Genomic DNA, 13866 nt, shown 5'->3' on the forward strand with positions numbered 1-13866 from the left:
CACTAATGATTGGCAGTAGATTTTGACGAATGCCGAGGTGCCAGCTCGACGTTCAACCTTCAACGAAGGCACGCCCATTTACGCAAGTCTTTCGAACGCCCACCAAACCACGGGGAAAACATGCAGACTCCACACAGAAGGCACTCCCCGCACTCCAGCCGAGAATCGAATGGGAGAACCTCTTGCTGTGAGGCAGCAATGCTATCGCTGCACCACCTAATTGAGGTATATCTAAATTAGTTTCCTTTATACTTGAAATATGTCTAAATTAGCTTCCTTCATTCTTTCAGTGGTACAACAGGTAGTATACTCAACTTTGGTACAGAAAGCTGTGGTTTCTATTCCCACACTGGGTAGATCGAGTACTGACACTGCAGTGTATTGTAAGGGAGGATGCTTCACTCCTGTGTGTGTCATCTTTTGGATGAGACATTAAACCGAGGCCCCATCTGCTTGAGTTGATAGGTAAAAGATCACATGGCACCTATCGAAAAGTGAAGGGGAAGCTCCCCGATACCCTCAAATTTCCCCCTAGTTGTATAAATACCAGCTTAGATCTCCCCTGAACAGAGGCCACTAACTTAGTGGGATAACCTGGTCAGCAAAAGATAAATTTCTTTAAGTGCAAGACAGTTGCATAATCCTCTTGAGCAGATATGTGTGTGTGTGTGTGTGTGTGTGTGTGTGTGTGTGTGTGTGTGTGTGTGTGCATGCGTGTGTGTGTGTGCGTGCATGCGTGTGTGTGCGTGCGTGTATATTTCTGCTTTCTGTTGCACTACAAAGAATAAAGAAAAGCCTGCAATTTTGTAATATAGTTTACATACCTTACATGCTGCATTCTTTTAGTGCATTAACTCAGACCACATTTTCTTTCCTTTTTGAAAAAACAAATTGTGATTTCATAGTGTGGCATGACAATGTAATTTATTTATGAGATAGAAGACAAGTAAAGCAGGATAGGAAGTTCTTTATATTACTTCCATAATACAACTATAGCAGCATAAAAAGTGTGTTCTCAGCAGTTGTCGAACCTATAAATAGTACAGGTTTTGCAGTTTCAAATTGCTATAAATACAGAAGGCTAAAGACTTGCTTGTTCTTTCCAAGGACAAACTTTGCCTCAATGCACACAACCAGGTGTGGAGTGCCTTATCTTGATTGTCATGATTTACTGTTGTTCACTTAAAGGATCCATTCTTTTTCAGCTATTATGAATTAACTCTTTAGTCTCCCACCACTAGAAGAGATAGCTCAGAACAACTTTAAGACAGACACTGAAGAGTTCACAGTGCTTTCTATGACAACAAAATTATTTTGATAACTGTTCATGTTGTATTTCAGTGAGCAAAAATCAAGCGCCTTTAATTTGTTTCTGCAGCACATAAACTGGACAGCACAGCGGTACATTAGTTACCATTCCTCCACACCAGTCTTGGCTCGTCAGTTTTTCTGGCTATGGTGCCTTTTCTTCTGTCTGTATGTCTTCTGTGTGTCTGAATAGATTTTTGTCATTTGCTACAGTTTCCTTTTGCATCCCAAAGAAATGCTTTAGAAGTAATGTAATTGTGCATACCTTTTCTTGATATTTTTTTCTGTGTGTGTATACATCCTGCAGTCCACTGCACGAGGCACTAGTCAACTGCATCCTGCTTCATATAGGACTTGTTTTTTTTCTGCCTTGCTCTCAGGCCAGGGTATGCTGTGACTTCCTTGTAACCTTGAAATGAGCTAAGTAGATGGTCAAAGAATTACTGAAAGAAATATATAATAAATGCACCAAAACTGCAATGAGACTAATCTAGTTTGAGCCCCTTTGATTCAAGAAGACATCACAGTGGGCATAGACAGGTTTATGTTCCACAAGTGACCTATATTCAAGAACTAACCTAGGTTTTTCTGGGTTGGTTAGGTTAAGAGCAGCTGTTCCACTAGTCTTTAGGAAGCATTTGATACCAACAGATTTCCGACTAACATCTGGCACAGGTACAAATTTCCCACTGAAGTTATATTTAAAGATGCAGCAGACATCATGTGATAACGAGCACATTACATCATTTAGTAGGATGGGAAATGTCATTGGGAGTGCGAACCACTGCACTGAGGTTTGATGGTGAGGGTTGTCAGTGTACAGCCTAAATGATGCCATGACAGGATTATGTACTGTATCATATGAACATAGCTTCAGGTACCAGTCAGTGTGATACCACAACGTGGTAGGTGTTCCAGGGTGATGCGATGGTGGGCACAAAGGCACAAGTAAATAAGAGGCTTGCCACAGTCTCTGGAGAGATCCCTGAGGCAGCACAAGAAGTGGATAAATATTTCTTGAATACTATGAGAGAAAGTCAGAAATAAACAATAAAAACAATGAAACTTATCAAGTTATATTTTTAGTAGTACCTATCGGGTATCCATTGTCATACCAGACCAGCCAGCATGTCTGTTGTCATGGGTATGTTTGTTGACTCAGTAACTAGGTAAATGAGGGAGTTAAAGTGGTACCAACAACATTTTCTAAACTCACTTTCCTCTTGTGAGTCATTCGTTTGTTGCATGTGTTCTTACTTTAAACTGAAGAGCAGTGTAGAATTCTTTATATTCTTGTATATCAGGATCTTATGTAGTTATTTAATGTTTTAGTAGCTGTATAACTATAGAAGAGAACAGATATCAGAAGCAGGGAATTGCAGAAAGGTAGGGAATGAAATTACCTCAGTCCGGGAAAAGATAATGGGTGGTGTAGGTGAGGTGGGCATAAACTGTTGTCTTCTGGAAATGTGTAAGTAGAGAGAACCACCATGGATTGAAACAGTGGGTGACTTTAACCTCTATTTTTCTTCACGATACATTCAAGAGGCCCAGTCACTCCAATATGTTTCTTCCAGTTACACGGATAAAGGCCTTTACTAGAATGGAAAGACCTTGCCATAATTTCTTTGTTTCTTCAGTTAAGCAACATCTTTCATTTTTTTCTACAGATATTAAAGTCTAACTGCCTATGGAGATGTCCCAGTACGAATGAGAAGCTAGTCTGAAACAATGGGGTCTGTGTGGGGTGTGATCCCACCCCAAACTCTCATCCCACTCATGAACCTCTTTGAGTAGCTTTGTCAGCAGCACTATCAGTCTCTGTAAAATCTTGACACTTTTTAGTGGATGTAACAATGTATTCCTTCAGCAACTTATTATTTCATAGTAGAATGTGTAAGGAACAAGTAACCTGGTTTCAGCATCCTACTGATCCCTTCATGTACAATCTAGTGCTGATTAACTTTGTAGTAGATTAGAATGTTGGTATCACTTTATATTAAACACTATAGCCATTGTACTTTTTTATTAACTTCTTTCTATAACTGCACCATTAACAGAACATCCATCTTGCAGTACAGCAATCCCTGATGATCCTCCCCTTCACCGTCTTTTTATCCAGTGTGACCAGATAACCCATAAGACAGGGTCTCCAGTGCTCCCTTCATTGACAAAATTGGATTAGTAAAGAAGGGCTGGAGAGAGCTGCTAAAGCTAGTTTGTGAAGGTTCTAAGTTTCAAATTACATTGGCATTGTCGAAACATCATTTAGTAGCTTCTTTCGTAAGGCTTTACCTCTATAAAGAGTGGCTGCTGTGATGACCCTATCCCATGCCCAAAAATGGTGATGCCACCACGCACTGACCTGGCTAGCCTGAATCTGTAAAGGCAGATGCTCACAGTCATTCCACATCCTTCCCCCAGGATAGGCATGCTTGTCCTTTCTACCAGCACCATCAAGCACCCATGCTGCTAACCGAACTCTAGTCACCTGGGCCATAGTTGGGACTTTTACGCCACAAGGCTGTCTGTTTATCTATATTTGGGTTTACCTGAAATGATCTAAACAACTTAAGATCACCAGTAAAATATCTAAAGTGTCTAGAACTAAAAGTAAAAAGATCTAAACCGAATAATATTTAATACAAAACACTGACAAATTTGACTTTGTACTAGGGCAGTGGTATTGTAATTAGCAGAAGGTATGCAGGGGGGCTTGTGGTGGTTGGATTTTGTTAGATTTTTTTCAATGGTTTTATATCTGGTTATAGTATATCAAATGTTTCAATGTTTTTGCAGGGAGGCAAAACCCACTGCACCCCCCCATGGGGGGGGGGGCTGGACTCTAACCCCCATGCTAAGTTTATATACCAACTCCGAGGTCTCACAACAGTGGGGAAAGGCCATAAAACCTCCCCTAGTATAACTTCAACTTTACTTCAGAAACCAAAACAAAATACTGCACTATGAGAACAATAGAAAATAAAATGGCTAAAAAATGGTACATCAAACTTTTATTTCTTAATAACTTCAACTTTGTCAGTGTTTTCCAGTATAGATTTTTTTTTCTGCCAGTTATTTTACTTTTGATCTTAATGATGTTTAGATAATTTCAGAAACACACACACACACACACACACACACACACACACACACACACACACACACACACACACACACACACACACACACACTTGAAGGTAAGCTGGGTGCCTTAACATGGATTTAATGCATTTCTGCCTTGCATGTCCTTGCATTTTGAGAAGACTGACTGCTGTACATCTGAACTGTAGATCAGGATAAGTAAACATTTGTAAGGATATATAGACTATCATTGTGTTGTACAGCACTATAGCAATAAAAGTTATACGTGTCAAGTCTCCCCAGTTCTGTGTATGGATAACATCATTAAAAAGTGAAAAATAGAATTGTTATACACCCTGTAAAAACAATTTAAAATAATTGATAGACTGGTAGCAATGATCCAGTACATGATTATCTCTGCTTTTTTCCCTCAGAATTTGTTGGATTACCAACCTTAATCCACTTTTGGGGGGTGGGCACAGGGATAACTATAGTTAAAATAACATTTTGGAAACTTTGGCTTCAAGATTAGTTATGGCCTGCAAAACTGGAAGCTTTTAGTAATTTCTCAGTTATCTTCATGTGTTTTTTTCTGTCCCTCTGTGTAGGTAAAATCCTCTTCAGAAGAAGTCACATCAGAGATGTTGCAGTGAAGCGACTAATACCAATTGATGAGTATTGCAAGGTAAGTACATGAGAAATATGCTGCATTAGGTTTAGATTCCAGAACATGACTGGGTATGTTTATTAACAAACTACATTTTATGTGAGGGGTACATACATGCACACACACACACACACACACACACTGTAAACAGTAACGTGAGTTAAATGTAGTTTATTTGGCGTACAAGATCTAAAATAAATTTGTCTTCAATGAAACATAAAGGCAGTGACACTGTTTGCTTACTTTCAGGTTCTGCATTTGTTAGTCCAGTTTTGAAGTCACTTAATGAAATACAAAAAATTCCTAACAGTTTGGGGTATTGCAGCTTTCATTAGGCTGTCTCACATATCCAGAATTAGGCTATTGGTACTTGCAGGTAAATCCACAGGAAGTTTTTAGGTACGCGACTGGTAAATACGGAGGTAAGCTCCACAGGCATTGCACAGCTTCTTCTGGTCAGTGTTCCCCAAAACATCTCCATTGTTGGCCACAAAATCCCTCTCCATGAGAGGCACACACTACTAATGTTATGGGATTTCGGTACTTCTTTCAATCTCTTAGCCACAGCTTTTCAGGCATTCTACATTATCTATATTGTTATATGTTTCCACTACCATGCACAGTAGTTATATATGCAACTATCAGGTATTAAATAGCCACTATGCCACAACGTATGTAAAACTTATAGCTGTATAGCATGCATTAGCACTGTGTGTAAAGTAAAATCAATGTGATAAGTTTTAATTGATCTACAAGAGTTTATGCCATTTCACAAACTTTGAAATGTTGTTTTTTGTTTCTGACACAAATTGATATTACTTATTTTTTGTTGAAAATGCTTATTTAGATTTTTTCAGTGACTCTTCTTTCTGTTCAAGAAGTAGACCTACTATTCCCTTTTGGGTATTGGGAATATGTATAGAAAGGCATAAGACTGGCATTGAGCTTCATTTGCTCATTCAGTTCTTTCTTCCTGGTGTCTAGGTTGTTGGGCTGGAGTCTTGTTAGATAACTCATGCTGGTAGGTAGATTATGACAGCTGTGAAACTTGTGTCCCAGTGACTTGGCTTTGTGTGTGGACATGTTGATGTTGTTTGAATGCTGAAGTAATATTGTCACCCCTCCACCACCACATGTAGCTTCCTAATAACTGAATGACCATCTGTGATATCCATATTTGTGAATAACCTTTACATGCAGGATAAAGTGTTGACTTGTGGCTAAATATGCTTGTGATGGTCATAGTGATATCAAGTTCAGCAGGATAGACTTCAGTTTTCTATGTGGAATGGCAGCCTCCAGGTTATCCTTTGGGATCCCTAGACACTCCCAGACAAGCTGAAGTATATAATTCTTGTAACGTGTCCAAGGTCCACCCTGGAAGCCTCTCCCAGTGACTTGTGCTTGATACTCCTCCAGTGGGAGGCATTGGGAGGGCATTTGTACAGGGCATTTATCATATGATTTTAAACTGTGTGTCTCAGAATATCAGTTTTGCATGCTGTTGACATCTTAAGTATGTGGGAGCTTGCTTTGTCAGAAATTCTCTTGCACAACTTGGATAATAGGAAAGGGTACATTTTCTCTCTTTCTCTCTCTCTCTGTCTCATGTTTTGTTATTACAATTTTCCTGTTCTATTGTCTGAGTTTATGTGACCTTGGAGGTGATATATAAAACATAGCATATATAGAAACTGGGATATGGGGGAAAAAAGTCCTCACATGATGGCAAGGAGAAGGATCAGCCCCCACACAAAACTTTTTTTTTTTTGTTTTATTCTTATTTCCTCCGTGAAGCTTGTATTCGTTATCCTTTCGTAACCCAGGTTTTTGTCTCATTTCCAGGCCACATGATGTATGTCACAGCATCCTGCTCTTTGTAGACAAAGTTATCATAAGGGGCTTACACATTCTAGTGGCTAATGCTTGTGACTATTAGTATAATGGGATGAGGTATCTCTGGTTATACTGATGCCCCTTTACTCTCACTGAGCTGATTTTAAGCCCTCTTTCATGCTGTTAAAGCTAACCAGCTTATGCCTTGCCCTTAAAGGTATGGAGGTCCAGTCAGTGCCTGCCCCTTTCTCCACAGGCAAACCCATGAATACTGCTGCTTGTTTAAGGCCTACTCCCACTGTGAAAGGCCAGTCTTATTTGTCTGATTTGCAGTAATATGAGTGGTCAGCTGTATGAGATGCAAGATGCTGCTTGGGTTGGCTAGTTTCAGGAAGTAAAGCACTTAATGAAGTCCCTGTGAGTTATGAATAAGCTCCATTATATGTATGGTGACCCACTGGTTCTAGTTGCTCCTTTCTATGTTTTGTACCAAGAAAGTTATTTTCCTGTGCCCCTGTTGAGCAGAGCCACATAAATGATCCCTGCAGTGCATTTCCTATTTCCCATCCACTTATCAAGATTTTTCTTGAAGAGTACTAATGAGGAACTTTGCTTGACGTAGATGGGTAGCTTGTTCCAGAGTATGGGAAGTCTCTGGGACAGGAATCTATCCCTCCAGCATGTCCTGTTTATTGTGGTGACAAGGTTTAGGTCCCTAGAGCGTGCAACTTGGAGGGATTGGGATTTCTTTAGATGTAGCATGTCCAACAGCTCTGGGTTTGACATAGCTTTATATGTTAGGCAGATACCTTGGAGTAGGCAAAATGCTACGGAGTAAAGCTGGAGTTTTTTGAGACTGTCAATGTAGGGCATCTGTTTGAGGCCAGTAATCCTCTTTTTGAGGTACTTCTGTGGCCTTTCCAGCTGCTGCAGATGTCTTGTGAGGTACATTCCAAAAGGGGCATTATACTCTATAATGAGTCTAATGAGTGTTGAGTAGAGGGGAACAGTGACCTCTTTTTTTTCCTAGATGAGAACCCTTTTGTGATGAGGTGTGCCACATAGAAGGATTTCCTGACTACTGTGGCGATGTGATTATCAAAGGAGAGACTACTGTCCACCTGGATCCACAGGTCTCTTATCACACATTCGGCATTAAGTAGACTGCCACCTATGTGGTAGTTCATGGGTACAGAGTTTTTACCAAAGGGGATGACAATGCACTTTTTGGCATTGAGCTTGAGGCCACGGCTCTGACACCAGGCATCTGTCTCAGTGAGGCCCTTCTGTAGGATGTCCACTTCATTTGGGGACTCAACTATGGCTCCTAGTTTGCAGTCATATGCGAACTTCATTATCCAAAGGCCTTCTGTGTTAGCCTGTACTTCAGAGAAGTAGATAAACAGGAGAGGTCCCAGGACTGAAGCCTGTGGTACTCCACTTGTCACTGCTTTGATGTCAGATTTGGAGTTTGCAACTTTTACAGTGTGGGTTCTGTCAGTGAGCCAATTGGCAACCCATCTTGTGATGTAGGGATTTATACCTAGTTTAGTGAGTTTAGCTATAATTCCAGATTGGGGGATGGCGTTGAAAGCCTTGGCGAGGTCAAGATAGGCGGTGTGAACAACCTTACCCTCATCTACATCTTTGGTGACTGCCCCAAAGAAGTCGATCAGGTTCAGGAGGCATGATCTACCTTTCACAAACCCGAATTGGGTGGGGTCCAGAGTTTGGAGGTTACCAATGTCTTTGTTTATGAGTTCCATGATGATACATTTGTTGGCCTTACAGACCAGGCTCATCAGGCTAATAGGGCGATAGTTCCCAGGATCAATGGTGGCTCCCCCTTTGTGGAGTGGGATAACTGTTGCTGTGCGCCATTCAGTGGGCACAAACCCTGATGTGAGACTATGATTGAACATGGTGCTTAGGTGGGGAGCCAGTTAAAAAAAATGAAAGATTCCAATGTGTACATTTTGGCTTTTCACACAGTATGGTTCGTCACACATATCTGTGGCAGCATCTCCAAACAGCAAGTTTCTCAATCATCTGTGATGACAAGTACATTATGTTATATTTAGAAAGCCTGTATTTTAAAGTGGCGACCCTGCCACAGGTTTACTGTGTGATACTTCTGTGCGCAATAAAGGAGTATTGTTCCAGCTTGTCAGGAGTTATAAACTACTGTTCTACACATGATAACATTAAACTAGCAATGAGTATTGGATGCATAAAATGTTTTAAAAAGCATCATATGTGTATAAAGTCTGTTTTGTTATTTTAAAGGTGATACTATTTGTTGACAAGAAGTTTGCAGTTGTAAAACTACAGGTACAATTTCAGTTCAGTAATCTTTTAGTTAAAATTAAGCAGTATGTAAGGGAAGGCTCAAACAGCATATTTGTAGCCAACACACTTGGACAGTCCTTAATGCAAAGATAAAGGTAGCTAGTCTCAGATTAAAGAAAGAACAGTTAAAAGAAAATATCTTTAGACATACCCAGCCTGCTAATATTTGGATGCAACCATGAGGTGTACAACAAGGTGTCAATGAGGAATTGATGAAAGCCCCTGCTCTCAGTGTAATCAAAAATGAAAGTTTGAAAACTGTGCTGTTACCTATGGCAAGGGATGAGGTTTAATAGATACTTGAAGCCTCAGGCTTTTATGATGGGTGTGAAAACTGAAAGGAAGTTAGGCAGCCATTTTGAACCAAGGCAAAATCCAGATTAGTGCACTGTTCATGAGGAAAAAGACACCCCACTTACACAATGCAAGTTAAAGATCATAGCAAGGAACTGCAAATTCACAGACATGCACTAAAAAATAAAATGCAAATAACTTTGGCATACAGCCCAGGAACTGAGGAGGAAGTAATTCAATGTGCCTGACAGAAGAGAAAATCCTTTTGCAAGTTTACAAAAACTGTCAGAGATACAGCTTAAGAAAACAAGGTTTTAAAAAAGGCATTAACACAGCAGGCAATGCAAAAGAGGTAAATGTGGATGCAGATAAAAAAATACAGTGAATTAACAGCTATGCATATAAATGCAGCTGACAAGAGGGAGAGTAACAGGCCTTTTTGTAGTTATTGTGGAGGACATTTTTTGACAGGTAAAGAAGAAGAGTGTGCAAAGTTTAAACCATTTTGTAAAAGCATGTAAATATCAGGCAATGACAGGCTATACAGAGGTAAGTTTGACAGAGACACAAACCTATACCTATAGTTATGCCCCCTTCTGCCCATACTATAAGGTAGTTACACTGCCAGCAGACACCCCAAAGCCAGCTACTCTAAGGCTCTTACAAGGGTACCCAATTATACTGAGTGAAATTAATATTAATACAAATGATAGTGTTTGGCCAATGCTATAAGGCTTTAAGGAGTGGTCAGAGCTGTCACCAGATATATACAAGTACTCTCAGATATTAAAATATTCTCTAGACCACCAGGCACAATGAAAGGTTTAAATATATTTAATAATAAATCAGAAAAAACATGAAAATACTAAATATCTATTTACAATAAACACTGGAGTTTCAGTCACAACAAATATTAAAAATAACAAAAATAACATAGGTGGACAGATTCACACTGTTACAGAAAAAGCAATACTTAACTAATCTCTCTATATTTTCCTGACTGATCTAAAGAATTATTATTGCCTGGTTTACTTACTAGAGAAAGGCAAGATGAAGTAGGTGAGAGATCCTTCTTTGTCAGGTTACAAAAGCAGAGTGCTCTGAGACTTCAGTCTCACCTAGTATTAAACATTATTTTTAGTGATGGATTACAGAATGACATCACATACATCTGGTCTGACCTCTACTTCCCATGCAACCCCCCCTATTGCTAAAAACTGCCAGGATTTAGCACCTGTGTGTTAATAACACACACACACACACACACACACACACACACACACACCCTTGCTAAGATCTGCTGCAGCTCATAGAAGTCATAAAACAATTTCAAACCTCCACCCTTCTGGAGTAGCAGTTGGTTCACCCCAGTGACAATACAGGAAACTTTCTAGTACAGACTTTTTGTCTCTGGCTGCACTGAGAACTGTAAGATACAATATTTTGATACAAGCAACTTTACAAACACATTTTCAACACAAGCACCTGTACAAATCAGTATGATATTCAAGTAACACATAGTTCTTTACTAAATTCCAGCTAGCTGTGCCAGCATATGTTGGTCATCCACTGCCCTACTTCTCCTGGCATAGCTACATAATCACAGAGTGAAAGATACATATTCAGTGAGAATAAAAGTAATTCAGGACCAGAATTAAGAGAAAAGGTAATAAACTTAGAAGTGAAAATGTTGATACTTTTTGTACCGTTTAAAAATGTATACGTGATGTACAGAAAGTTAAGCCCACAGCCAAAGCAGCAGAGAGCATATTCTAAAATATGTGTACTGCTTATAAAGTAAAACCTGTGTATTGACTTGGTAGTGCCTCTCCCCATAAGGATTTCTTTTGAAGCAACATCAAATGGAAATAACCACATGGCAGGAATCATTTTCCATGTATTATAAAGAACAGGAAATCCATGTTATCTATGAAGGATATTTAAATTTACAAGTATTACAAGGGAGAAAGGAGAGAGGCATGATGCAGCATCAGAAGGTAGTGTAAACCCTTAGAAGAATGTTTAACATAATGATTTCAAACTGAGAAGGAAAAAAAAAAAAAAAAAGAGACAGAAACATCCATCTGCCAGAGTAACACCCAGTAAAACAAGTGTGTGCCTCCGCAGATGTCTGGAGTGTGTTACCAAAGATTTATATGGACCAGTACATGGGAGCAATTGCTTGTTGATGAAACAGAGGTGAATGTTTAAGAAACCAAGCTGTGGAACCTATACAGGTGCAGTATCCCTTGTGATGATCCGAGCTACAAGCAATGTCTTTGCAGTGGTTTAAATGCCATAAACTATAAAAGTCTGATAATGGCCTTCCTTTTAACAATGATGAGGTTAAGAACTTGTATACAGGTAAGGCATAACGTACAATAATGAACTGCATGGTCAACATTTGAGTGGAGACTTTAAGTGGATTAAGTACCTCTGTTTTGCTTTTTATTGCTTATTTTTGCTAGCCACACTATTCTGAGCGTTTTTTATTAACTTTGCAACTTTCTTGAACTGTTTTTTGAATTCTGATACTGTTTGCACTTTAACTGATCATTTTAAGTGTTTTTCAACTATTGAACTGTTGAGCCCTACATACTCAAGTGCAATAACCATTTTTCTGCTTTAAAAGTGTTTGTTTTACTGTATCTGTTTTTATTTTTGAAAAAACAAAAACCCCCCAAAAATCCTCTGTCTACTCATTTCCCGCCTTTCTATAACCAGTAGAGTCCATTTTTCAGATTTTACTGAATTATGGGCTATTTTGTAGTTTCTGTGTTGCCCAGACCTTACTAAGATAGAAGGAAGCTTCTCTGTTCATCAGTGAGAGTGGTGAGCTTTGAGCAGCCTATCTGTCGCTGGAGGATTAATTTCAGCTCAGAATCTGTAGTTTTATTTGTCATTTTGGGGTATTTCTTTCCCTATCATCTTTCTGTTTAAAAACTCGTGTTTGTGCGGTTTTGCACCGTTTAACTAGGGTTAAACTATTTCCGGTGCCAGAAAGTCTGCTCTTCTAATTTTCTCTTAGAACTAGCCAGTTTTCTAGTTTTAGTACTCAAAACTGTTTCCTTGTGCTCAGCACTTGTTCAAAACTCATTGCAAGCACTACATAATCTACAAATTACTACAGCACTCAACTTTCCTCACTTGTTAGGAGGAAAACAGTTTTTAGTACTTAAATTAATAAGCACCTGTCGAGGCAAGTCTAAGGGTTAGCTCCTGGTATTTTCCCCTGTCCACCTGATGAATCTGGGCATCTTGGGGCACTGCAGAAATTGCCTCATGTACACTGACAACCCTGTCCTCCTACCACCCAGCACTATAACCTGTGAGAGAGGCACTTATATAGAAAAACTGAAAGCCAAGTTCTCTCCAGCTAAGACTGTACTAGACAGTCAAGAGGAGAATGTAAACACCTGTACCACGCCACACTCAACACATAGTCCATCAAAACCTACACCACCTAAACCCACACATAGTAATACAAAACACACACCTACATTCATGGAGGCTTTCAAAAATCTGCCCAAACAACAGAAACCTCCAAATCTGAAACGCAAGCAACCACCACACCCCAACACTACCCAAATGACACACAGCCCACATAATCAGTGTGCCCACTCAACCACAGCCCATAAAGCAAAACAACGTACCCAACACACTAGTCATAGGTGACTCTATAGTCAGGCACACTGATGTCCCACTCACCAGGCTAAACAAGGAGAAAGTTACTGTCAGCTGCCTGTCGGCTGCCAGGATCCGCCACATAACGCAAGCACGAACAAAAACACAAACTGATAAAGAACAAAAAAGGGGGCGAACTTCTAAAACAGACTCCTTTATTCAAATTTTGGTAAGCGCTTTCACTGACAATAATACGCCAGCTTCCTCAGACCAATGAAGCATTAAAAATACAATTAAATTTTCAAACTTGGCTTTTAAATGGATCCAGTAAAGAACGTCATTTCAATCAATTAATTAATTACATGCTAATAAACCATGTAATGAGCTTTTTTAAAACTCTACTTAAAGACTTTTTTTATAAAACACTTTTTCTAACCACTTTTTTTAACGCACTTTTTCAACTGCTGAACCAAGACTTACTAACAGGCTAATTTTATTAAATAAAAAAAAAAAATTTATTTTTTTTTTAAATTGTCTTATAAAATTGTTTAGTATAGAAATCCTATAATACTTTTAGGTGATAAATTATAAATTATATTTATATATATCTCTGTACTCACCCAATGCAACTCATGTATAAGTTACTAACTTTTATCTATTTAGTGCTTTTATTTTAAGAAGGCATTTTATAGACACATACTCGT

The 13866-nt window shown here is 39.1% G+C and overlaps 1 protein-coding gene across 4 annotated transcripts in view; it reads left to right on the forward strand.

Moving 5' to 3' along the window:
* The window catches only part of SH3PXD2B (SH3 and PX domains 2B), a 1471413-nt gene that overhangs the window by 765597 nt on the left and 691950 nt on the right, over nucleotides 1–13866 (forward strand). For all 4 annotated transcript variants that reach the window (XM_044069105.1, XM_044069106.1, XM_044069107.1 and 1 more), the window contains exon 4: nucleotides 5001–5077. In XM_044069105.1, the coding sequence (XP_043925040.1) occupies nucleotides 5001–5077 (77 nt within the window). The remainder of the gene's footprint in view (nucleotides 1–5000; nucleotides 5078–13866) is intronic.

The sequence above is a fragment of the Protopterus annectens genome, chromosome 4.part0 (assembly GCF_019279795.1).
Source record: "Protopterus annectens isolate FY-2018-M chromosome 4.part0, PAN1.0, whole genome shotgun sequence".
Taxonomy (NCBI): domain Eukaryota; kingdom Metazoa; phylum Chordata; order Ceratodontiformes; family Protopteridae; genus Protopterus; species Protopterus annectens.